Here is a 25,069-nt window from a genome sequence, read left to right as displayed (position 1 = left end):
AACCTAGCTTTAATACTTTAGAGTAATTGCAGGATCCAGATTTGTGGACGGACAGACAGACGGACATATAGAGGGCATTCCTACAGTCTCCTCCGGTGTTACCAGCAAGGAACTAATAAGCTTTTTTTTTCATCATATGGGCCCCTATAAATTACTCAAATTTTCAATAAAAAGCATATCTAGAAAGCACATAAAGCAAAGATGAAACTTTTACAAGAATTTCACCTTGTTAGTCACATAGAAACAATAACTATTTGGTAGTCATTTCCAACTTTTCCCAAGTTTTCCAAGGACACTAACTTACTGAAATGAAACACACTAAATGTAACTAAAGTACACAACAAGACTGATCTTATTTTTGTAAATGTTTAATAGATACATGATTATGATAGTAATGTACAATTCAACAATCAGTATGGTTAACAAAGCATTGATACAAATAAGAAAAACCGTAGATTATTGCAATGGAAACTTGCTGTTGGTCTTTCTGAAATCATAGCACTGAGTTATAAAAGCATTAGCACTGCAACTGATTTGTTGCAACTAAAATTTCTAATATTTCACCATTTGAGAATTTTATATACGGTATATTTTATGTATCTGCATGAAATAAGGTCGTTTTTGTTAACAAATCTAATCCAATCCCAAAGTCTAATCTACACAAAAAGTTTATCACAGAACAGTTCTTTAACAATTCTGCACAGTTTTATAGAAAACTGGACTTCAAATCCAGCTACCATTCAAAGAAAGCATACAAATCAATTGTACTGGTAAGGTGTTCCAATGTTAAATACACATTATTTTTTGTTCTTGTTGCTGGTACAGATCCACACAATATTCTCTCTGTAACTTTATCATCCTGGCTCTAGGACATCCTGAATGTCTTTCCACTGAAATTATACATAGTAAGAATAGGTTTGTTCCATTTAAGGTTCATGTCATGTGTTCGGTTACCTTACCCCGAGTAAGTTGTCATTTTCAAATTTCAAATGAGTTAAAACCACTGCCCTTCAAAACATATATATTTACCAAATTGGTCGGAACAAGTAGGAAATATAAATACCAAATTGGTCGGCACAAGTAGGAAATAAATACCAAATTGGTCAGAGCAAGTAGGAAATAAATACCAAATTGGTCAGAGCAAGTAGGAAATAAATACCAAATTGGTCGGAACAAGTAGGAAATATATGCCAAATTGGTCTGAACAAGTAGTAAATATATACCAAATTGGTCTGAACAAGTAGAAAATATATACCATATTGGTCGGAACAAGTAGGAAATATATACCAAATTGGTCAGAACAAGTAGGAAATATATACCAAACTGGTCAGAACAAGTTGGAAATATATTCAGCAAATTGGTCAAGACAAGTAAATAATGCTCCAAACAGGTCATCAGAAGTAGCAGATTCTTACTAAAGAGGTTGCGATGTTTGGTAATATTGACAGTTATACTTTCAAATTACATTAACCTTAAAGGCCCTTATCACCAGTATTTCAATTTAATAAAGTGGTGTTTCCTAGGTTTTAAAGTAAAGGCTTTTTCTTCAGAAGTTAATAATATCTTTCCAACATGACTTTGGGATGGCAAATGAAGTTTTGAAATACAGTGAAACACCACTCGCTCGAGGTCGCAAGGGGATGAGCAAAATGCTCGAGTTATCCATGGGTTCGAGCGACCCAAACATTGACCAACATACGAAGAAAATTGAAGTTTGTTTTACCAATTGTCATCGAGACCATTTGCAGAGGAAACTGTGATGCGTAATGATAACACACTCGTGACATTTTCATTAAACGTATTACAAATGTTATTTATGGCACATGTGAAGAAACAGCTAAGAAATTTTATTTCATTTTTTTTTTTTTTTTGAAATACTATAATCCAATTCGCAATTTTCTTCTCCAAATTAAGATCTCATAATTATCGTCTCAATTTTATGAAAAGCTATCTTATTTCCTTTATTTGCATGCTATCAACGGTTGATTAAAATATTAAGATCTCATAATTATCTTCTCGATCCCGCAGAAAAAAGTAATAATTAATAACAATTTTGATCAATAAATTTTTTCTTCCACCTTTCATCAACAATTAATCTCATTATTAGATCAAATATACTGACAAACAAAAATTTAAGATAGCCAGGGTATAGACCATGCAACTCTCACCATGTGCGAAAAATTTAGATATACCGATACATTCTGACCACCGAAAGTGTGAAATTTTTGACATCTCTGCTCGAGTTTGCCGTAAGCAACAAAGAGTAAATTAATACAAAGGGACCAGGTGTCATGCTCGAGCGATCGAGTTATCGATGCTCCACCCAGCCATGATAATTCCACATAGAAAATAGAAGGAAATCGGCTGGGACCACATGAATTGCTCGAGCGAGCCCGGGTGCTCAAGTCATCGATGCTCGAGCAAGCGGTGTTTCACTGTAATTATTAAAGAAAGCACTCAACATGCCAACAGATCATTCAAGAGTTCCTCTGAATTCAAAGGGCAGGCCCAAACAAACTACCAACAGAATCTTGGGTATAGAGCTCTACTGAATTAAAAAGAAGAGTTCAAACAAATGCTGCTCTACTGAACTCTATGGGCTGGTTCCAACAAACTAAATCTAGTATTGTGTATACAGCTCTACTGAACTCTAAGGGCAGGCCCAAACAAACTACAAGCAGACCATGATGTTGTGTACACTGCTCTACTGAATTCAAAGGGCACATTCTAACAAAATGCAAGCAGAACTTAAAGTTGTTTAAACCGTATGGAATATCTATTGATAGTGCACACAGATTTTTTAAGCCCTTTACAAATTTTGATGATCACAAGTATCATGTATGTAAAAATTAAAGTAATATCAATACTTGTATACATGTAAACATCTATGTGTATAAAACCTCCGAACCTATCAGCGTCTGCTGAAAATTGTCCAAATTGTTTATTACATGTTGATCTACACATTTTAACCTTCAGATTAAGGTTTAACAAATGCTTTTTGAATGTGAATGTCAAATTCATTTATTGCAATGTTCTAAGTTTAAGCACAATACATTTTTTACAAATGCATGTTTGCATATGCATCAAAGCGTGTCACTATAGAACTTCAATTGTACAATATGGGAGAAAAAATTACAAGCCACTCTGTACAGCATCAGCAGTATTTTTTTCAAGGCCCTGTGCTCAAATCCCACTCTGGCTGCATATTTTCCTCGGTGACATATTAAAAATCCACCTTTCTATAACAAAAAAGGCGAACAGCTTTCAAAAGGCAGTTATTTGAGCAAGGTATCTAGACATGGGTTCAAATCATGCTTGTTTCACGTCCATGATAAATACAGTCATGTCAAATTAACAAGAGCTGTCACTAATGGTGACAAATGCCCCCGCAGCTCCTTGACCTTTGACCTAGTGACCCCAAAGTCAGTAGGGTTGGTGTTCTCATAAAGTACTATCAGCATGTAAAGTTTGAAGGTCCTGGGTGAAGTGGTTCGCAAGTAAAGTGCCTTCATGCAAAAAGTTAACTTTGGCCCCTGTGACCTTGACCTTTGACCTGGTGACCCTAAAGTCAGTAGGGTTCGTGTACTCATAAAGTACTATCAGCATGTAAAGTCTGAAGGTCCTGGGTGAAGTGGTTCCCGAGTAAAGTGCCTTCATGCAAAAAGTTAATGTTGGTCGCTGTGACCTTGACCTTTGACCTGGTGACCCCAAAGTCAGTACGAGTGGTGTACTCAATAAGTACTATCAGCATGTGAAGTTTGAAGGTCAAGGGTGCAGTGGTTCGCATGTTAAGTGCCTTCATGCAAAAAGTTAACTTTGGCCCCTGTGACCTTGACCTTTGACCTGGTGATCCCAAAGTCAGTAGGGTTGGTGTACTTATAAAGTACTATCAGCATGTAAAGTTTGAAGGTCCTGGGCGAAGTGGTTCGTGAGTAAAGTGCCTTCATGCAAAAAGTTAACTTTGATCCCCGTCACCTTGACCTTTGACCTGGTGACCCCAAAGTCAGTAAGAGTGGTGTACTGAATAAGTACTATCAGCATGTGAAGTTTGAAGGTCCTGGGTGCAGTGGTTCGCGAGTAAAGTGCCTTCATGCAAAAAGTTAACGTTGGCCCCTGTGACCTTGACCTGGTGACCCCAAAGTCAGTAGGGGTGGTGTACTCAATAAGAACTACCAGCACGTGAAGTTTGAAAGTCCTGGGTGCAGTGGTCCGCGAGTAAAGTGCCTTCATGCAAAAAGTTAACATTGGCCCCTGTGACCTTGACCTTTGACCTGGTGACCCCAAAGTCAGTAGGGGTGGTATACTCAATAAGTACTACCAGAACGTGAAGTTTGAAAGTCCTGGGTGCAGTGGTCCGCGAGTAAAGTGCCTTCATGCAAAAAGTTAACGTTGGCCCCTGTGACCTTGCCCTTTGATCTGGTGACCCCAAAGACAGTAGGGGTGGTGTACTCAATAAGTACTATCAGCATGTGAAGTTTGAAGGTCCTGAGTGCAGTGGTTCGCGAGTAAAGTGCCTTCATGCAAAAGTTAACGTTGGCCCGTGACCCTGACCTTTGACCTGGTGACCCCAAAGTCAGTAGGGGTGGTATACTCAATAAGTACTACCAGAACGTGAAGTTTGAAAGTCCTGGGTGAAGTGGTTCACGAGTAAAGTGCCTTCATGCAAAAAGTTAATGTTGGTCCCCCTGACCTTGACCTTTGACCTGGTGACCCCAAAGTCAGTACGAGTGGTGTACTCAATAAGTACTATCAGCATGTGAAGTTTGAAGGTCAAGGGTGCAGTGGTTCGCATGTTAAGTGCCTTCATGCAAAAAGTTAACTTTGGCCCCTGTGACCTTGACCTTTGACCTGGTGATCCCAAAGTCAGTAGGGTTGGTGTACTTATAAAGTACTATCAGCATGTAAAGTTTGAAGGTCCTGGGCGAAGTGGTTCGCGAGTAAAGTGCCTTCATGCAAAAAGTTAACTTTGGTCCCCGTGATTTGACCTTTGACCTGGTGACCCCAAAGTCAGTAAGAGTGGTGTACTGAATAAGTACTATCAGCATGTGAAGTTTGAAGGTCCTGGGTGCAGTGGTTCGCGAGTAAAGTGCCTTCATGCAAAAAGTTAACGTTGGCCCCTGTGACCTTGACCTTTGACCTGGTGACCCCAAAGTCAGTAGGGGTGTGTACTCAATAAGTACTACAGAAAGTGAAGTTTGAAAGTCCTGGTGCAGTGGTCCGCGAGTAAAGTGCCTTCATGCAAAAGTTAACATTGGCCCTGGACCTGACCTTTGACCTGGTGACCCCAAAGTCAGTAGGGTGGTATACTCAATAAGTACTACCAGAACGTGAAGTTTGAAAGTCCTGGGTGCAGTGGTCCGAGTAAAGTGCCTTCATGCAAAAAGTTAACGTGGCCCCTTGACCTTGCCTTTGACTGTGACCCCAAAGACAGTAGGGGTGTGTACTCAATAAGTACTATCAGCATGTGAAGTTTGAAGTCGGGTGCAGTGGTTCGCGAGTAAAGTGCCTTCATGCAAAAGTTAACTTGGCCCGTGACCTGACCTTTGACCTGGTGACCCCAAAGTCAGTAGGGTGGTGTTATAAAAGTACTACCAGCACTGAAGTTGAAGTCCTGGTGCAGTGGTCCGCGAGTAAAGTGCCTTCATGCAAAAAGTTAACTTGCCCCGTGACCTTGACCTTTGACCTGGTGACCCCAAAGTCAGTAGGGGTGGTGTACTCAATAAGTACTACTAGCACGTGAAGTTTGAAAGTCCTGGGTGCAGTGGTCCGCGAGTAAAGTGCCTTCATGCTAAAAGTTAATGTTGGCCCCCGTGACCTTGACCTTTGACCTGGTGCCCCCAAAGTCAGTACGAGTGGTGTACTCAATAAGTTCTATCAGCAGTGAAGTTTGAAAGTCCTGGGTGCAGTGGTTCGCAGTAAAGTGCCTTCATGCAAAAAGTTAACATTGGCCCCTTGACTTACCTTGACTGGTGACCCAAAGTCAGTAGGTTGGTGTACTAATAAGTACTATCAGCATGTAAGTTTGAAGGTCCTGGTGAAGTGGTTCGCGAGTAAAGTGCCTTCATGCAAAAAGTTAACTTTGGTCCCCGTGACCTTGACCTTTGACCTGGTGACCCCAAAGTCAATAAGAGTGGTGTACTCAGTAAGTACTATCAGCATGTGAAGTTTGAAGGTCCTGGGTGCAGTGGTTCGCGAGTAAAGTGCCTTCATGCAAAAAGTTAACGTTGGCCCCTGTGACCTTGACCTTTGACCTGGTGACCCCAAAGTCAGTAGGGGTGGTGTACTCAATAAGTACTACCAGCACGTGAAGTTTGAAAGTCCTGGGTGCAGTGGTCCACGAGTAAAGTGCCTTCATGCAAAAAGTTAACGTTGGCCCCTGTGACCTTGACCTTTGACCTGGTGACCCCAAAGTCAGTAGGGGTGGTATACTCAATAAGTACTACTAACACGTGAAGTTTGGAAGTCCTGGGTGCAGTGGTCCGCGAGTAAAGTGCCTTCAAGCAAAAAGTTAACGTTGGCCCCTGTGACCTTGACCTTTGACCTGGTGACCCCAAAGTCAGTAGGGGTGGTGTACTCAATAAGAACTACCAGCACGTGAAGTTTGAAAGTCCTGGGTGCAGTGGTCCGCGAGTAAAGTGCCTTCATGCAAAAAGTTAACATTGGCCCCTGTGACCTTGACCTTTGACCTGGTGATCCCAAAGTCAGTAGGGGTGGTATACTCAATAAGTACTACCAGCATGTGAAGTTTGAAAGTCCTGGGTGCAGTGGTCCGCGAGTAAAGTGCCTTCATGCAAAAAGTTAATGTTGGTCCCCGTGACCTTGACCTTTGACCTGGTGACCCCAAAGTCAGTAAGAGTGGTGTACTCAATAAGTACTATCAGCATGTGAAGTTTGAAAGTCCTGGGTGAAGTGGTTCGCATGTAAAGTGCCTTCATGCAAAAAGTTAACTTTGGCCCCTGTGACCTTGACCTTTGACCTGGTGATCCAAAAGTCAGTAGGGTTGGTGTACTTATAAAGTACTATCAGCATGTAAAGTTTGAAGGTCCTGGGTGAAGTGGTTCGCGAGTAAAGTGCCTTCATGCAAAATGTTAACTTTGGTCCCCGTGACTTGACCTTTGACCTGGTGACCCCAACGTCAGTAAGAGTGGTGTACTCAGTAAGTACTATCAGCATGTGAAGTTTGAAGGTCCTGGGTGCAGTGGTTCGCGACTAAAGTGCCTTCATGCAAAAAGTTAACGTTGGTCCCTGTGACCTTGACCTTTGACCTGGTGACCCCAAAGTCAGTAGGGGTGGTGTACTCAATAAGTACTACCAGCACGTGAAGTTTGAAAGTCCTGGGTGCAGTGGTCCGCGAGTAAGGTGCCTTCATGCAAAAAGTTAACGTTGGCCCCTGTGACCTTGACCTTTGACCTGGTGACCCCAAAGTCAGTAGGGGTGGTGAACTCAATAAGTACTATCAGCATGTGAAGTTTGAAGGTCCTGGGTGCAGTGGTCCGCGAGTAAAGTGCCTTCATGCAAAAAGTTAACGTTGGCCCCTGTGACCTTGACCTTTGATCTGGTGACCCCAAAGTCAGTAGGGGAGGTGTACTCAATAAGTACTATCAGCACGTGAAGTTTGAAGGTCCTGGGTGCAGTGGTTCGCGAGTAAAGTGCCTTCATGCAAAAAGTTAACATTGTGAAGAACGAACAAACGAACGAACTAATGGGACGGACAGTTGAAAAGTAATATGCCTCCCTTCGGGGGCATAAAAAAAAAAGTAACAATAAACTGCACGGTTAACATATTTCAACTGGAAAACTGAGGTAGTGATATAGAAAGGATCAATGAACCTGATAGTTTTCTTTTCCTTTTCTTGTTCGGGTCTGGCTCGGTTTAGTACACGTAGAAACTCAGAGGTCTTTGCCCTCATTCTTGTATGAATATATGCCTGTAAAACATATTCAAATACTTTTTTACATAAAAGCTAAAACTTTATTCCACTTTTGTGTAGATACAGCATAATTCTGGTTTAGAGAAAAATAAAACATTTAAAACAGAATTTTTTTTTCTCACAAAACTTGATGTTGATTCCTGCATTGTATATTGGTAAGAAGTTTTTCTAAGGGAACAGATAAGAATGTGAAAATGAAATGGTTTACTGAAAATCTTTACAGTTACACTTGAGGTTTTGCATGTCACAGATTACCAAAATAATCAATAGACAATAACCCTCCAAGAAAATCACCATAGCTATCATACATTTACTGTCAATATTCTTGTCCAATTAAATGAAGCACTGACAAAACAAGAGCTGTCTGATGACAGCGCGCTCGACTATTCGAAGAATTGATTGAAGAATGGGGTCAAAATATTTCCACGGATATTCAGACAAAAGAAATAAATAGATTAGACAAACAATGTTCCTGTATTACTATGATTTTGATAAGTCTTGCACTAAATGGCAATATATGAGGCAATTTCAAAGTCCAAAAAAGGCCATAATTCAGTCAAAATAGTTATGTACTCTTGCCTACAGATGGAAATCATAATGATAAACAAGTGTTCAAAGTTTAAAAGCCATATGTCAAATAGTTTTGACAAAACATGGACTTGTATGAAAACAGAACCAATTTCAAAGTCCAAAAAGGGCCATAATTCAGCCAAAAGAGATGACAGAGTTATTTTCTCTTTCCTACAGATAGAGACTATTATACTAAACAAGTGATAAAAGTTTCAAAGCCATATGTCAAACACTTTACAAAAAATATAAAGTGGTACAAAAACTTAACCAAGATTTCTGAGTCAAAAGGGGCCACAATTCAGCCAAAATCCTTGATGGTGTTATGTACTCTTGCCTATAACTGGACATGGTGATGGTTAACAGGTGTTGAAAGTTTCAAAGCTTTATCTCAAAAGACTTGGTCAAAATATGAACTGGTACGAAATATTAACCAAGATTTCTAAGTCGAAAGGGGCCATAATTCAGCCAAAATCCCTGATGGAGTTATGTACTCTTGCCTGTAACTGGCCATGGTGATGGTAAATAAGTGTTGAAAGTGTCAAAGCTTTATCTTAAAAGACTTTGTCAAAATATGAACTGGTACGAAAAACTTAACCATGATTTCTAAGTCAAAAAGGGCCATAATTCAGCCAAAATCCTTGATGGAGTTATGTGCTCTTGCCTATAACTGGCCATGATGATGGTTAACAAGTGTTGAAAGTTTCAAAGCTTTATCTTAAAAGACTTTGTCAAAATATGAACTGGTACGAAAAACTTAACCATGATTTCTAAGTCAAAAGGGGCCATAATTCAGCCAAAATCCCTGATGGAGTTATGTGCTCTTGCTTATAACTGGCCATGATGATGGTAAACAAGTGTTGAAAGTTTCAAAGCTTTATCTCAAAAGACTTTGTCAAAATGTGGACTGGTACGAAAAACTTAACCAAGGTGTGACGCCGACGCCGACTTGAGTAGGATAGCTCTACTTATTCTTCGAATAGTCGAGCTAAAAATATCTAGTACAAAAACTTAGTGAAAAATTATCCAACTTTGCTTTTTGAGTTTTATGTGCCACCAACACGACTTGGGTTTTATGGTGATTTTCCAGCTTTTAATGATAGAAGAAAACATCGGGTGTCCCTCTGAGAATCATTTCAGGCAATGGGTGGCCACACTGTAGAAATACCAACCTTCTGTTGGCCATCTAAACTGCTTCCTCATAGGTAGACTTTTACAGCCCGAGCAATGTTTTTACCTACAGAGGTGAAAGGTAAGTGACTCTTAGTCTGTGACCTAAACAACTCAGCCAGGGAGGCTCATCACAAACTGAATACTGCGTAACATCTATTCCTTACCTTAGAACATTTGATATGATAATGGAGATAATCTCTGAGCGTGTGTATCAGGTTAATCGTGTTGTCTTTAATGGCAGCAGCAGTGTGTCGGGGAAATAACACTGAAAATAGTACTTTTAAGTTGAAATACATGCAGTAATACTGTAGAAAAAAAATCCAGAAATTGTTACATTATTATCGCAGTGTTGGAGTGATAACTTAGTGTGGTAACAACCAAAAATTTGCAAACTAAATTCACTGTTGTATTTCATTATAAAGAATCTGTGATGTGTTTACTGAACTACATAAAAAGTACATTATAATATAGATCTATCTAACAAGAAATAATATTGAAAGGTATGGTTCAATGGTCACTATTGGGTAAAGAAGATAAACTGTAACAAATACAGTGAAACACTACTTTTTGTGCATCAATGGCTCAATAACGCCATTCATGTTGTTCTTTTATAATCATATTTTAAGTATTTGTTTTGTTTGAATCACTTGATTTGACACCTGCATAACTTGAGCATTTTTTCTCATCACACTGTGACCTCTGAACAATCAAGTGTTTCACTGTATTATTGATTAAGACAGCTGGAATCAAAAAACTCACAAGCTTATTTTATTCCTGTTTCTTTATTTTTATCAAATGATCATGGCTTCTTTTCGACCACATTTTTGCAGACCATAAATTTGAAATACACACTAGCCGCAAATATAGCAAGGTCTTTTTTTAGCTTTCTATACAAGTACTGTGTTTCACATAAAGATATATGTTGCAAATAAAATTCTAGTGAAAACATGCCATAACAAGAATAGCAAATTCGCAATGTGGGGTGTCAGGAGGAGTAGGTGATATTTTGAACTTCAAAAATAATTTGTTTTCCTGGTTTTATGCATGCGATTTACATCCTATGCACACATAAATAGTAACACTGATGTACCAGAACCTATCGGAAATTTCATATCAAAATGTGTACCTTTTATAGCTTAATCCGAATATTTTCATATATCAGTGATATCTCATATCCATTCTTGCCCTAGGTGCCTACTAGAAGCTAGGTGCTAACGAGACTTTCTGCAAACATCAGTGACTTAACACAAACAGATGTATTTAAATACAATATGATCTAGCATTATCTTACCAAATGTTATGTAGCCTATATTTTCTCCTGTACGAGCATCCATTCCCTGTAGTTCAGTGGGCGGGTCCTTGTGACTGAACAGAACTTGTGGTGCCTGTTGGTAGTTCCGTCTGCCTTCTTTAAATTCCTGATATAGAAATAATACTTTTAATCAACATACAATTTCAGTTCAATCAGTTACTGCATATTTTTTCTAATAGGAAGTAGAATTCAGTTTCCAATATTGGACAAACTGTCATATCATTTTATACATTTTTGTTTGACCTTCAGAAACCATGTTTTCCATTAGTTCATTGCAATACGAGCAATTCAGTGAATTGGTATTCCCCGCCAAATAGGACAAAGGTTTCACCTTTGAAGAAGCTTTCAGTCTTTGAAAGTACTCATTGTAAATTATTTACTGAAAACCTTTTTTTTATACTTAATAACAATGACCTTGAGCTAAGCTATCCAAAATGAAACAAAAAAAATGTTCTGAATTGAAGCTACCTATTAACCAGGTTTGGTCTGCTTACCTCATTCCTATTGAGAAAACCACTTTTCTATTTTTAGTAACAATGACCTTGACCTAAGCAACCAAAAATATGTATAAAACCATGAATCCAAGCTGATGAGAGGCAAGAAGATTGGAGGTCAACAACCTGAACCACTTACTTGCATGAAAACTTTTCCTATGATAACATCATCGTCATCTTTGAATATTGTACTAAATATAACCGTCACTCTGTCTTTCTGAGCCGCTATGTACCTGAAAACATGGGAAAAGATATTATATTAGAACCTTTGAATGCCACTTTTGGACTTTTACATCTAAAACTTGCTCAAAGAGTTTGAAATTGAATAAAATGACTGTATTTTGTTGTAAATTAACTATGTTTTAAGCAATTCTATGTAGAATATAGTCATCCCTTCGCTCAAGACCGCCTCCAAAACAAAGGCCACTACAATAAAACCTGCTTGTAATAACACTATTTTCTCTTCCTGTTAAGCACTTGTGTTAAGAGACCTTCTGTCAACATTTTTCATCTCTCAAAGGTGGTCTTTACAGACTGTACAATATACATCAGGCTGTCCAGCGTCGCTTAAATTCCTACTTTTTCCTACTTTAAAAAAAAAATGGCTACTATTCCTAGAAAATATAAACAAGAGGGCCATGATGGCCCAAGAAGGTCCTCAGTAAAATATCAAAGTCCAAAGGACAGGAACAACAAAGGGAAGAAATTTAACCAAAAAGAAAAAAAAATTCTTACAGGGTATAGATATGTCAAAATACACCTAAAAATTGGAGGTACCATCCATGTTGTACCACAGAAAAGTGGTCTCGGTTTTTCTCTATGGTCAATAATAAAAAAGTTACTAAAAATAAGCTATTTATAGTAACGTAAAAGGGAAGTAATTTAAAAAATAAATATTGTAAGTGAACAAAAGAAGGATCTGCCAAATAAATCTGTTGACAATAATGAAATTTCAGATCAGTATCTTCATTAGTTATGGAGATATACCCATTTTAATTTGAAATAAAGGGAGGTAATTTGACATAAACCAGTCCATAGTTATCTACCCTGATTGTCTCTGTCCCAACTAATAACAATAATGAAACTTCAAATAAGTCCTATAAGTACTTACTGATATAAATCCATTTTGATTACAATCAGGGGAGGTAATCAGATATAAAATAACTCTGGAACCTACGATTGGATCTGACTTGTCATGGAATCCAAGATTTATTGTTGCTGAAGATATTTTGGAAGTTTGTATCAAATAAAACCATAAATGAAGTCTCTATATGGCTGCAAAAGCCAAAATAGCCAATTTTGGACCTTTAAGGGGCCATAACTCTGGAACCCATGATGGAAACTGGCCAGTTGAAAAATCGAATCAAGATCTCGTGGTGATACAAGTTGTGTGCAAGTTTGGTTAAAATCAAATCATAAATGAAGCTGCTATTGTGCAGACAAGGTCAAAATAGCTAATTTTGGCCCTTTCAGGGGCCATAATTCTGGAACCCATTGTGGGATCTGGCCGGATCAAGAAAGGAACTGAGAACTTATGGTGACACAAGTTTTGTGCAAGTTTGATTAAATTCAAATCATAAATGAAGCTGCTATTGTGCAGACAAAGTCAAAATAGCTAATTTTGGCCCTTTCAGGGGCCATCACTCTGGAACATATAATGGAATCTCGCCAGTTCAAGAAAGGAACAAAGATTTTATGGTGATACAAGTTGTGTGCAAGTTTGGTTAAATTCAAATCATAAATGGAGCTGCTATTGTGCAGACAAGGTCAAAATAGCTAATTCTGGTCCTTTAAGGGGCCATAACTCTGGAACCCATAATGGGATCTGGCCAGTTCAAGAAAGGAACCAAGATCTCGTGGTGATACAAGTTGTGTGCCAGTTTGGTAAAAATCAAATCATAAATAAAGCTGCTATTGTGCAGACAAGGTCAAAATAGCTAATTTTGGCCCTTTCAGGGGCCATAACTCTGGAACCCATAATGGGATCTAGCCAGTTCAAGAAAGGAACCGTGACCTTATGGTGATACAAGTTGTGTGCAAGTTTGGTTAAAATAAATCATAAATGAAACCACTATCGTGCAGACAAGGAATTGTTGACGCACGGACGACGGGTGATCACAAAAGCTCACCTTGTCACAATGTGACAGGTGAGCTAAACAAGAGCTGTCTGAGGACAGCAACGCTCGACTATTCAACAGCCTTGTTGATTGAATGAATACGAGTCGAAAAAGGGACATAATTTAGTAAAAAAGCAAAAAAGGGTTATGGAACCTGCATAGTGCTTATCAGCTCATGACAGTGGACAAGTGTGTGAAGTTTCAATCCATTCCCATTAGTGGGTACTAAGATACCAGCTTACATAATAGGAATTTAACCAAAAACTCCTAAGTTGAAAAAGGGGCATAATTTTGTAAAATGCGAAGTTGAGTTATTGACCCTTTGCATTTCAAGTCAGATCATGACAGTGAGCAAGTGTGTGAAGTTTCAATCCATTCCAGTTAGTGAGTACTGAGATACCAGCTTACATACAAAACCTTAACCAAAAAATTCTAAGTCGAAAAAGGGGCATAATTTTGTAAAAAAGCAAAATAGAGTTATGGAACCTGTGCAATGTAAGTCAGTTTATCACAGTGAATAAGTGTGTGAAGTTTCAATCCATTCCCACAAGTGGTTACTGAGATACCAGCTTACATACAAAACCTTAACCAAAAATTTCTAAGTCGAAAAAGGGGCATAATTTTGAAAAAAAGCAAAAAAGAGTTATGGGACCTGCTTTTTGCATGTCAGATCATGACAGTAAACAAGTGTGTGAAGTTTCAATCCATTCCAATTAGTAAGTACTGAGATACCAGCTTACATACAAAACCTTAACCAAAAATTTCTAAGTCGAAAAAGGGGCATAATTTTGTAAAAAAGCACAACAGAGTTATGGAACCTGTGCAATGTAGGTCAGTTTATCACAGTGAATAAGTGTGTGAAGTTTCAATCCATTCCCACAAGTGGTTGCTGAGATACCAGCTTACATACAAAAACTTAACCAAATCGGGACGCGGACGCCGATGCGGACGCCGACGCATGGGCGAGTCCAATAGCTCTACTATTCTATGAATAGTCGAGCTAGAAATCAAAGGAATTCCTAAAAATGCCCAACCTTTTCCGCTATTAAATTCCTGTTGTTTTTTTGAGGGGGGGGGGGGGGGGGGGGGGGGGGGGTTTAAAGGTGGTCAATCACATTTAAACAACATTTAATGACATTTTTTACTTTTTGTATATTCTGGTAGAGAATTATTTAAGGAACAAAAAGACCGGTTACATAGAGTTAGATTCCTATTTGAAATGTATATTTTTTTATTTTTATAAAATTTTGTAATTACTCCCCTTTAATATGAAAGTATACAAGAGGACCATGATGGTCCTGAATCGCTCACCTCTTCCCACATGATCCAGTTTTGAGTATGATGTCGTTTTTTCTATTATTAAACATAGTGACCTAGTTTTTGAGCTCATGTGACCCAGTTTTGACCTTGACCTAGATATTATCAAGATAAAAATTCTGACCAATTTTCATGAAGATCCATTGAAAAATATGGTCTCTAGAGAGGTCACAAGGTTTTTCTATTATTTGACCTATTGACCTAGTTTTTAAGGCACGTGACCCAGTTTCAAACTTGACCTAGATATCATCAAGGTGAACATTCTGACCAATTTTCATGAAGATCCATTCAAGGGTATGGCCTCTAAAGAGGTCACAAGGTTTTTCTATTTTAAGACCTACTGACCTAGTTTTTGATCGCAGTTGACCCAGTTTCAAACTTGACCTAGATATCATCAAGATAAACATTCAGACAAACTTTCATACAGATCCCATGAAAAATATGGCCTCTAGAGAGGTCACAACGTTTTTTCATTATTTGACCTACTGACCTACTTTCTGATGGCACGTGACCCACTTTCGAACTTGACCAAGATATCATCAAGATGAACATTTTGACCAATTTTTATGGAGATCCATTCATAAGTATGGCCTCTAGAGAGGTCACAAGGTTTTTCTATTTTTAGACCTACTGACCTAGTTTTTGACCACACATGACCCTGTTTCAAACTTGACCTAGATATCATCAAGATGAACATTCAGACCAACTTTCATACAGATCCCATGAAAAATATGGCCTTTAGAGAGGTCACAAGGTTTTTCTATTTCAAGACCTACTGACCTAGTTTTTGACAGCACATGACCCACTTTCGAACTTGACCTAGATATCATCAAGATGAACATTCAGACCAACTTTCATACAGATCCCATGAAAAATATGGCCTCTAGAGAGGTCACAAGGTTTTTCTATTATTTGACCTACTGACCTAGTTTTTGATGGCACATGACCCAGTTTCGAACTTGACTTAGATATAATCAAGCTGAACATTCTGACCAATTTTCATGAAGATCTCATGAAATATATGGCCTCTAGAGAGGTCACAAGGTTTTTCTATTTTTAGACCTACTGACCTAGTTTTTGACCGCGCGTGACCCAGTTTCGAACTAGACCTAGATATCATCAAGATGAACATTCAGACCAACTTTTATACAGATCCCATGAAAAATATGGCCTTTAGAGAGGTCACAAGGTTTTTCTATTATTTGACCTACTGACCTAGTTTTTGATGGCACGTGACCCAGTTTCGAACTTGACCTAGATATCATCAAGGTGAACGTTCTGATCAATTTTCATGAAGATCTTGTGAAATATATGGCCTCTAGAGAGGTCACAAGGTTTTTCTATTTTTAGACCTAATGACCTAGTTTTTGATGGCACGTGACCCAGTTTCGAACTTGACCTAGATATCATCAAGGTGAACATTCTGACCAATTTTCATGAAGATCTTGTGAAATATATGGCTTCTAGAGAGGTCACAAGGTTTTTCTATTTTTAGACCTACTGACCTAGTTTTTGACGGCACGTGACCCAGTTTCGAACTTGACCTAGATATCATCAAGATGAACATTCTGACCAACTTTCATAAAGATCCCATAAAAAATGTGACCTCCAGAGTGGTCACAAGCAAAAGTTTACGGACGCTCGGTCGCACGCACGCACGCACGGACGACGGACGCCGCGCGATCACAAAAGCTCACCTTGTCACTTTGTGACAGGTGAGCTAATAAAAAGCTGGGTATTTCTTTTTATTTCGATACAATGTCTAGTTTTACATTTGCATTTGATAGACATATCAACTATTGAACAATCTGAACCAAAATGCAAGTTTAAAAGCTGTGTGTACCTTCTGAATTCATTTATTTCCAATCTATCTTGGTTGCGCAACCAAGATAGGCAAAGGGAGGTAATAATAATTTTTCAAACTTGCGTTTCTAATGAATTCCATCTAAATACATAATTTTTAATGCAAATATTTTACAAATATATTACAATATGTCTAATATTTATACATTTCGTTAGGCAAAGTATGTTTATCAAATTTATACTTATGATAAAATAACTCTATCTTGGTTGGGCAACCAGGATAGGAAAATGAAATTTTAAAAATACCTCCAGTGAAAATCTAATTTGTATTAAGTGTTAAGTGAACATAAATGAGTGTAAATGATCAGATGCTAAAGTTTCAAACAAATCCGTTACATGGCCAAAATCTGATTATCCACCTTTAAAAATAAAATTGGAGTTTGGGAAGTATTTCATGCTAAATTAAAGGTCTACTTATTCAGTGCAAGCAGTTTTATCCAGTTTATAGACAACTGACCAGTACTTCCATGGGTTCAGCCTGTTATTTGCTGTGACTGGATGACAGAAGGTCTAAATTTTAGTACAAATTCTTAACTGTAGCCCGAAAATATCTAAGAAATTGTAACAAATTCCTAAATTTAGCCTTAATTTTTGTTTGAAATTGCCCTAAAATTTGCCCTAAATTTTTGTCAGAAGATGCTGGACAGCCTGTGAACATTTCTTTGCTTCTTCAGCATTCCCTATTTAATAATTGGAAACCAAATGGTCTACCAATAGACCAACCAATAGACACTAAGCAAAACAATTTACCCCATCTTCTTTGGACATTACCATGTTATACTTAGATAAATCAAGTTCTGAAAGAATTTGAAATTTATATGTGAATCTCTCATTCCTACTTACATGGTTTCATCTTCTCTATAGTGGATCACAGCTTTTTCCTTTCCCGCTTCTCCAGCCTGCTGGAAGGCGAAATATTTCTCAAACACCGAGGCAAAACAGTTCCTCTTCAGAAGCCCTGCCTTTTCCACTTTTGCCTCCCAGTCTGACGGAATGTTTTCAAGGTCAAACAGAAGCGAGACATTGTAACCTAAAAATTAAAGCATATGCAAGTGAATGTCATAAGATAATTTGAACTAAACTAGTATAATAAAATACTTACCGGTGATACAAACAATTTATCTAAAAAAAAATGTATGCGATATCTATTTTAGAAGCAAAAAAAATTCAATCTTATTATTCAGATTCCTGACTGATGGCTAACACATCAAGGAAAGAAAGCAAAGAGGTCTATTCCATTCTTTATTTAAATGTACTAAGTCTTCCTTTGCTCTCACCATCCATGTAAACAAACTGACTGCAGCAACATATAACTCATACAAAGAGCATCATGGCACAACAAATTAATGCTTTAGCTTTAGTCTCTCAAATGACATATAATTAACAGGTGATATCTGCTTGTTTCATAGTTTTAAATTGCACCAGCAAAATTCAGTTCATATGGAGGAAGAACAACCATAGAGTCCCTCTCCGGCATTACTTTTTATTATTATTATATCAGATTTATATAGCACCCATTTCATGATAAACACTTTCAAAGGCACTTCACATATAGCAAACAGCCACACAGGGCGCGAAATTCATCCTCTACTAGTACAGAGCGATCTGACCAGAGGGACAGAGTGAGATAAAGCCCCCAGAACAGACAGAGAGAACAGAGAGAGATACAGGCAGGTCCGGCTACCTTAGCCTAGCTCTTTGCGAATAGACAGTCTGGTTCTTTAACATGCCCGTTGTATAGCACTGATACACGCAAAGCCGTCTTTCCTGGGAAGAACCAGTACATGCCTCTTAGTCAGGTGGGAGACATACAAGATCATCTCAGAAATTTCCAGTTCCTTGACAGGGATTTGAACCCCAGACCTTGGCAGTCAAGGGTGTTACCACTAGACCACCAGCCCACCTCTCAGGTCATAAGAGAACCTTGTAAACATTCATCAGTAGTAAGTATACACTTTGTTTTCTCCTTCAAATCAGAAAGTCTCATCGAAAACTAAAGACTTACCTTCCTCAGGGTCTGTTAACATTCCAGCATATTCTCTTTTGATAAGCTGTAAATGAAATTAAATATATCAGGAAGGGAAAGTCACACCGTAATGATAAAACAGGGAAAATATCACACAAAAATGAGAGTGGTAAACATGTAAGATTTTAGAAATAAATGATTCAAGAGCAAATTGACCTATGTTTCAAAATGAAATGTTATGGTTTATAAGTACATACTGTACTGTGATATTTTTCAGACAATGATGTCACAAAGTAAACTTGATGGAGATCTATCCAAATGTTCATGAGAACTTGTTGAAAGGATTTTTCTATGTTTAGACTTGACGCCGCTTAAAAAGGGTGAAGCAGACCCATTCGAACAAACTTGACAGAGGATGCTACAGACAAAGCCAAAGCATGGTGAAGATCTAGCAAGTGTTTCATGAGAAGAAGTGGTTTCAAGCTCTGACCGCCCCTTAATGGGGTTCAGCAGCGTCATCTTGACAAAGCTGATAGAGGTCTATGCCAGGATGTTTCAGACTAGGTTTGTTATAATTATGACCAGCAGTTTCGTTGTTTAAATAAACAAGTTGACGCAGGACGAAGGACGAAATGTTACATTTAAGAAGAGTAATGAATCAAAAGTACATTGCCAAACAAAGTTCATGTGTCAGAGTTAAAAAATAACACCGTTAACACTGTTGAAGAAAGGAGTTAAGACAAAAAACAACAAAGGAAAATCAAATACCTCATCTGCACCATGTTTCTGTAAGTCCGCATAGAAGTGCATTGATATGCTCACCTGTGAATACAAGAATTAAAATTTATAATCCAACAAATATCATATGATAAAGTCAGAAATTGTTTTTCTTGTTTATATGTTAATGCAACGGAAGTTTAATGTGTAGTTTATGGTAACTGTAAATAATATCCTTCTGGCAGCAAGTTAAAGGATGGTCAGCAAGAAGACATACATGTTGATACATGTGCCCTGTGAGATTGGGGAAAATCTGCACTGAAGTATCATCCTATATCAACTGTAACAAGGAAAAGATTTTTCCCCAAAAAATTACAAATATTGAACTTTATTCAATACATGTCCATTAAAGTTATCGTGAAAGTAAATCTTACCAAAATTTTGTTTTTGTCATTAGGATTTGATAGATGGAACAACACCCCATCAAAATCAGCTACAGTAACATCCACAGTGTCTGGTTTATTCCTGTCATAAAAAAATGTAATGAAGGTTAGCTTATAAATAACCTTGGAATGTAATTGTAACTGACAGTCATTTTAAAACTAACAGTAGTCATTTTAACAAGAGCTGTCAGTGGACAGCGCACTCGACTATTCTCAGTGCTTGATAGTATAATATAAGCAATGAGTAATACTTTAACATTACAATATGCATATTCTAAGTCGAAAAGGGGCCATAATTCAGTCAAAATGCTTGATAGAGTTGCCTCCTCTTTTTTTACAGACTGGGGTCATGATGGTAAACAAGTATGCAAAATATGAAAGCAATATCTCAATGGACTTTGAAAATATTTGGGGTGGTACGCAAACTTTAACATTTGTGTGACGCTCACGCCGACGCCGGGGCGAGTAGGATAGCTCCCCTATTCTTCGAATAGTCGAGCTAAAAAGTAATAAATCATAATTAATTACTGTCTGATAAAACTGATTATTTTTTCAACTAGTTTTTACAACCACTAGTTTTTCAAAAATTCCATCTCTGAGCCAGCTTACACATGTATCAAAAGAGAGAGACTAAATTCTAGTACCTCTAAACAGACCTTCAGACTTTTCTCTTAAAAATGCACAATACTCTGGGAAGCCTCTCCAAACGCTCATAAAGTTGAACTAATACCCACATAATGTGACATATTATTAGGTGTGAACTGAATATCAAATTATTTTGCACAAGACGTAGCCTGTTTGATGCTACATTTGTATTTCTGTGGTACTAAGGGAATAAATTAATAAAGCAAAAATATAGTAAGACTATGTTCCTATTATTTCCTATTCGATTAGTAAACTTTTTCTTTGTAAATATTATTTCTACTTCCAACAGAAAATCATTTTTCTAGTCCTTGTTTACTGTTAATCCTTCATGTTTCCAGTACATGTGACCTTCAAGTTTTGGCAAGGGAGTCTATTCTAATTTCTTGTTACTGCATCCAATTTAACACAGCGCTTTCAAAATAAAAGTGTGATTTTTATTGGACCCCTATATATTTCTATTTTCTTTGCATAATTTCATGAGTAAGACATTTACAATTATTTTAAAGTAAATCTAAGACAGTGGCAAGGTAATTTTGTCAAATATATTTTACTTTGTCAAATGATCAGCAATGACATTTAAAAAATTATCAGCCTAGTCTTCTACAAATAAGGTGTGAAACGTAACTGATCAGGTCAGATATCCGGGCACTTCAGCATATCGCGTTGCGTAGCAACAAGCGGAGGTGAAAGTAAAACACCAATTTGTAATTGGAAAGCATTGCATGTTTCACTAGAGTTCGTCATTTTTCTTTGCTTAAAATTATATTTTGGGCAATATTAATATGTCAATGATCTGTAATGTTGCTGGATGTTCCAGACGTGATATTTAACAATGACCGTATAAGTAGATCTGTGTATGCGGCAGGCAGGGCATTCGGTAGGTTCTGTATTTGTCATGTTGCGCTCATATTTGCATGACTAAATCTAATATTTTCTTTAAAATCTATTATGTATTTTTCCTTTGTGTTAACTATTAAATGTATAACTGAGAAAATGTTGAATAAACTTGTAAAACATTATCTGAAGCGCCAAAAAAAAGACAATACACAACACTGTCATGTCACTGTTTCCAGACCGTTTTGACATGCTAATAAATCAATAATTTCCGGTATAATTTGACAAAAACTTAATAAATATATACCATAGGGACTGCAGATAATTAAATCAATTAAATGAACAAAATATCTTGATCTCATCTAAATTTGAAATAAACATCCCAACCAACACTGATAGTTTAATTGATACGAATCGCTAGGTTCTGCTTTCACCTCCTCAATATTTGCATTATCAGTTGCAACGGAAGTGACATCATGCCAACCTGATCAATCAGTTTTCAAAGCAGGACACATCTGTTTCCTGTACATAGCACTGCACATTGTTGTTCTCCCAACAGGGGTTTTTTTTATTCTATAGCAGAGGCCGAATATCGGCCTCGTCCCCCAGCCGAGGATTTCCCCCACAGCCAAGGATTTCCCCTACCGCAGTCGAAATTCCCCTACGTCCGAAATTTCCCCTCCGAAATCGTTAAACAAAGCAATGGAGATTACTCCCAGCGCTTTTCCGACCGAATATCGGACCCGTTCACAATTGCAGACGGTCTTTCACAATTTTCAATGGGTGTGAAAACCTTTAGAAATAGTAGAAAAATGTTAGAAGAGCGTTCATTGGACCCGAGGTTCCGGTTTTGACTAGCGAAAATCGATAAAAACTCGTATCTGACCCGCACATAATATGCCGTGGGCGTCTGCTTGTCTCGCGGTAATACTCTTTGATGCGTAACGAGTTCGAAAGCTTGCCCCTTGTCAATCAAAATCCCAGTGAACTTCATACTGTTTGTCGACACCAGCGTAAGTATGACAGTAGGCGGAGCGTCGTATGTTAATTAGCTACTGACAGATGTCAATCACGCCACGCGCCGACTGACACGTTGGTTATCATCAGTATGTAATATAGATGATTGATAAACAATGCAGCGTCAGATTATCGTGTTTGTACCTCTTGTTAATTAGAGGTAACAGCTTATGCTGTATTGTGTAATATGTGTTGTTATTTAAAGTCATTATTTTATGTGCTTGATTCGATTAAATAAGCCGGTCGGCCGTTACGCAAATTTATTATCTTTGCCGAGGTATTTTGCTAGAGCAAAATAAATATAAATGTTTTAAGTAATCAGATATTATAAGTATGGAATAGTTCTGGTGAAAAGATGAAATTAAAACGGGTATTTTATCAAGAATTTTTAATGTTTGCTTTCGTTTTTTTCATATTTGTCACACGTTTTCGCGATCGTGATTTTTCGGACTTTTTTATCCTTTCTTACAAGATTTTCTAGTACAATTGAAATAAAAAGCCAACAAAAGTATGCATTTAATAATAATATGATGACTCTTGCAAAAGCAACTCTTATTTTAAAGCATTTTTTGTGAATAAAAGCATATGACTTTAAATATTCAATGATTTGAGCATTTCAACTCTCCCCACCCACCTTGTTACAATGATAGGTGAACATTAGTGCAAGTCCATCTATTGCTAAGTGACAGTGTGTATAGTTGCTAAAAGTTGCAAGAATATGTAATAAAAACATAGTTTAAAGTGTTTATTATGCATAATTGTAAATTCCCCCCTAAGTGAAAAATTCCCCCAAAACTGCTCGTCGCGCGCTGTTTTCTTCCCCCAATGACAGGCTGGGGCCTCTTCCCCCAGTCGTAAAAAAAACCCCTGCCCAAAAATCAAATACAGCGAGCCCAGATGTAACGCAAAGACATGCTCTTTGCAGCAAGTAGAATATCTGGGATCCAGGACTTGTCTTTATCAAGTTTATCAAAATGTGAATGGTTGGCCAATTGACCAAAGTTAAATAATAGATTGGACATTGTTGCTCATTCGCCACACCACCGCCCCTCTATGGAAGTTATGTTAAAAAATATAGGTTGGCTTGATTCATACAACACCAGCCTATCATGATCATATGGCATGTACATCAAACTGCACAAATTATGTCATGCTAAATCTAGGTACAAAACACAGGTGCCAGACACATAACCAAATATTTTACTTAATAGACCTATATATGTATATAATAGACTTAAGGTACCTAACGGAACAAAAACAGCATGCTTAACAAACAAGAACACTGCTGCAAGAATCGATCAGATCATGGTTTTCTCTTTGTGGTCGCCACTTGAAGGCATCAATCCAAGCGTTAACATTTTTTATTTCATTAAAATCCCTCAAATAACAAAGAAATGATGAAAAGTTTCACTAAGTACCTCGATTGTCAATATATGTCGTTTTCGATGTCCATTCTATACATGTATACAAACACGATTTCTGATCGATTCCTATGAAATAAACAAGAAACGGCTAAAACTTCCACATATTTCCAATAAATGAACTCTTTTTCTGTCAATCTGCGAAGTATTAACTGAAAAGAAGCCCTCTACAAACATTATTCATCTGAAAATATCACCCGTGGAAGCAAAGCTCAAGTAATGCTTGCCATTTTGATTCTGAAGTGACAGGAAAATGATGCGAAGTAATAGTGTTATACGATTGGTCAATAATGAAACAGGTAAATGATGACAATGGTTTTAACCAATCAAGTCCTAGCATAATATTAAGTGCAGAACAGTATACATGGGGATACAATAACTGTCTCAAATTAAATAACTTCGTACTCTTCAGATGAATTATGATTGTAGAGGGCTTCTGTTCAGATAATACTTTGCAGATTGACAGAAAAAGAGTTTATTTATTGGAAGTATGTGGAAGTTTTAGCCGTTTCTTGTTTATTTCGTAGGAATCGATCAGAAATCGTGTTTGTATACATGTACAGAATGGACGTCGAAAACAACATATATTGACAATCGAGGTACTTAGTGAAACTTTTCATCATTTCTTTGTTATTTCAGGGATTTTAATGAAATAAAAAGTGTTAACGCTTGGATTGATGCCTTCAAGTGGCCACCACAAAGAGAAAACCATGATCTGATCGATTCTTGCAGCAGTGTTCTTGTTTGTTCAGCATGCTGTTTTTGTTCCATTGGGTACCTTAAGTCTATTATATACATATATAGGTCTATTAAGTAAAATATTTGGTTATGTGTCTGGCACCTGTGGTACAAAACTGAGCTCATACTAGTCATAGTATTATGTGCAACACAACAGGTGTGTAATTTTGCTTAATTTAATTAATGTGTAGTTTGAACAACAGTACAACTAAATACCTACAAAATATATATTAATGAAGCAAGCAATACTAGAATAGACCTTGGTTTTCTAAGCCACTACAAAAACACGGAAGTGAATAATATCGGCTTGGTTTAACCTCAAAAGTCACCCTTACCCCTCTAAAGCATTCTTTATCTTGGCGGTTAGTGTTTCAACAACAATTCTGTTGTGAATTTCCAGCAAAATCATCTTTTTATAATGCAAACTATCGTATAAAATTAAAGTAATTCAATTAAAATTCATTTGGGTGTGTGGAAACAGGAAATTAAAGTTGCTTCCCTTGATCAATTGTAA

At 37.4% G+C, this 25,069-nt stretch overlaps 1 protein-coding gene and 1 long non-coding RNA gene across 2 annotated transcripts; one reads left to right on the top strand and one right to left on the bottom strand.

The window, feature by feature from the left end:
• Nucleotides 1–352: 352 nt before the first annotated feature.
• On the bottom strand, nucleotides 353–25,069 carry LOC123531557 (actin-related protein 2/3 complex subunit 2-like). Its single transcript, XM_045312622.2, has 10 exons — nucleotides 24,891–25,069; nucleotides 19,892–19,982; nucleotides 19,509–19,562; nucleotides 18,780–18,825; nucleotides 17,618–17,804; nucleotides 11,617–11,710; nucleotides 10,963–11,089; nucleotides 9,836–9,936; nucleotides 7,831–7,928; nucleotides 353–890 (listed from the first exon to the last, which is right to left on the bottom strand). Exons 1-10 carry the CDS (start codon nucleotides 24,962–24,964, stop codon nucleotides 866–868), a joined length of 897 nt encoding a protein of 298 aa, XP_045168557.2. The 5' UTR covers nucleotides 24,965–25,069; the 3' UTR covers nucleotides 353–865.
• LOC128546586 (uncharacterized) lies at nucleotides 6,994–7,536 on the top strand. The gene is made up of 2 exons (XR_008366041.1): nucleotides 6,994–7,070; nucleotides 7,360–7,536. It is a non-coding gene; the product is annotated as an uncharacterized LOC128546586 (long non-coding RNA).

Source organism: Mercenaria mercenaria, chromosome 11 (genome assembly GCF_021730395.1).
Source record: "Mercenaria mercenaria strain notata chromosome 11, MADL_Memer_1, whole genome shotgun sequence".
NCBI classification, from domain to species: domain Eukaryota; kingdom Metazoa; phylum Mollusca; class Bivalvia; order Venerida; family Veneridae; genus Mercenaria; species Mercenaria mercenaria.
This window is presented reverse-complemented; position numbering and strand designations above follow the sequence as displayed.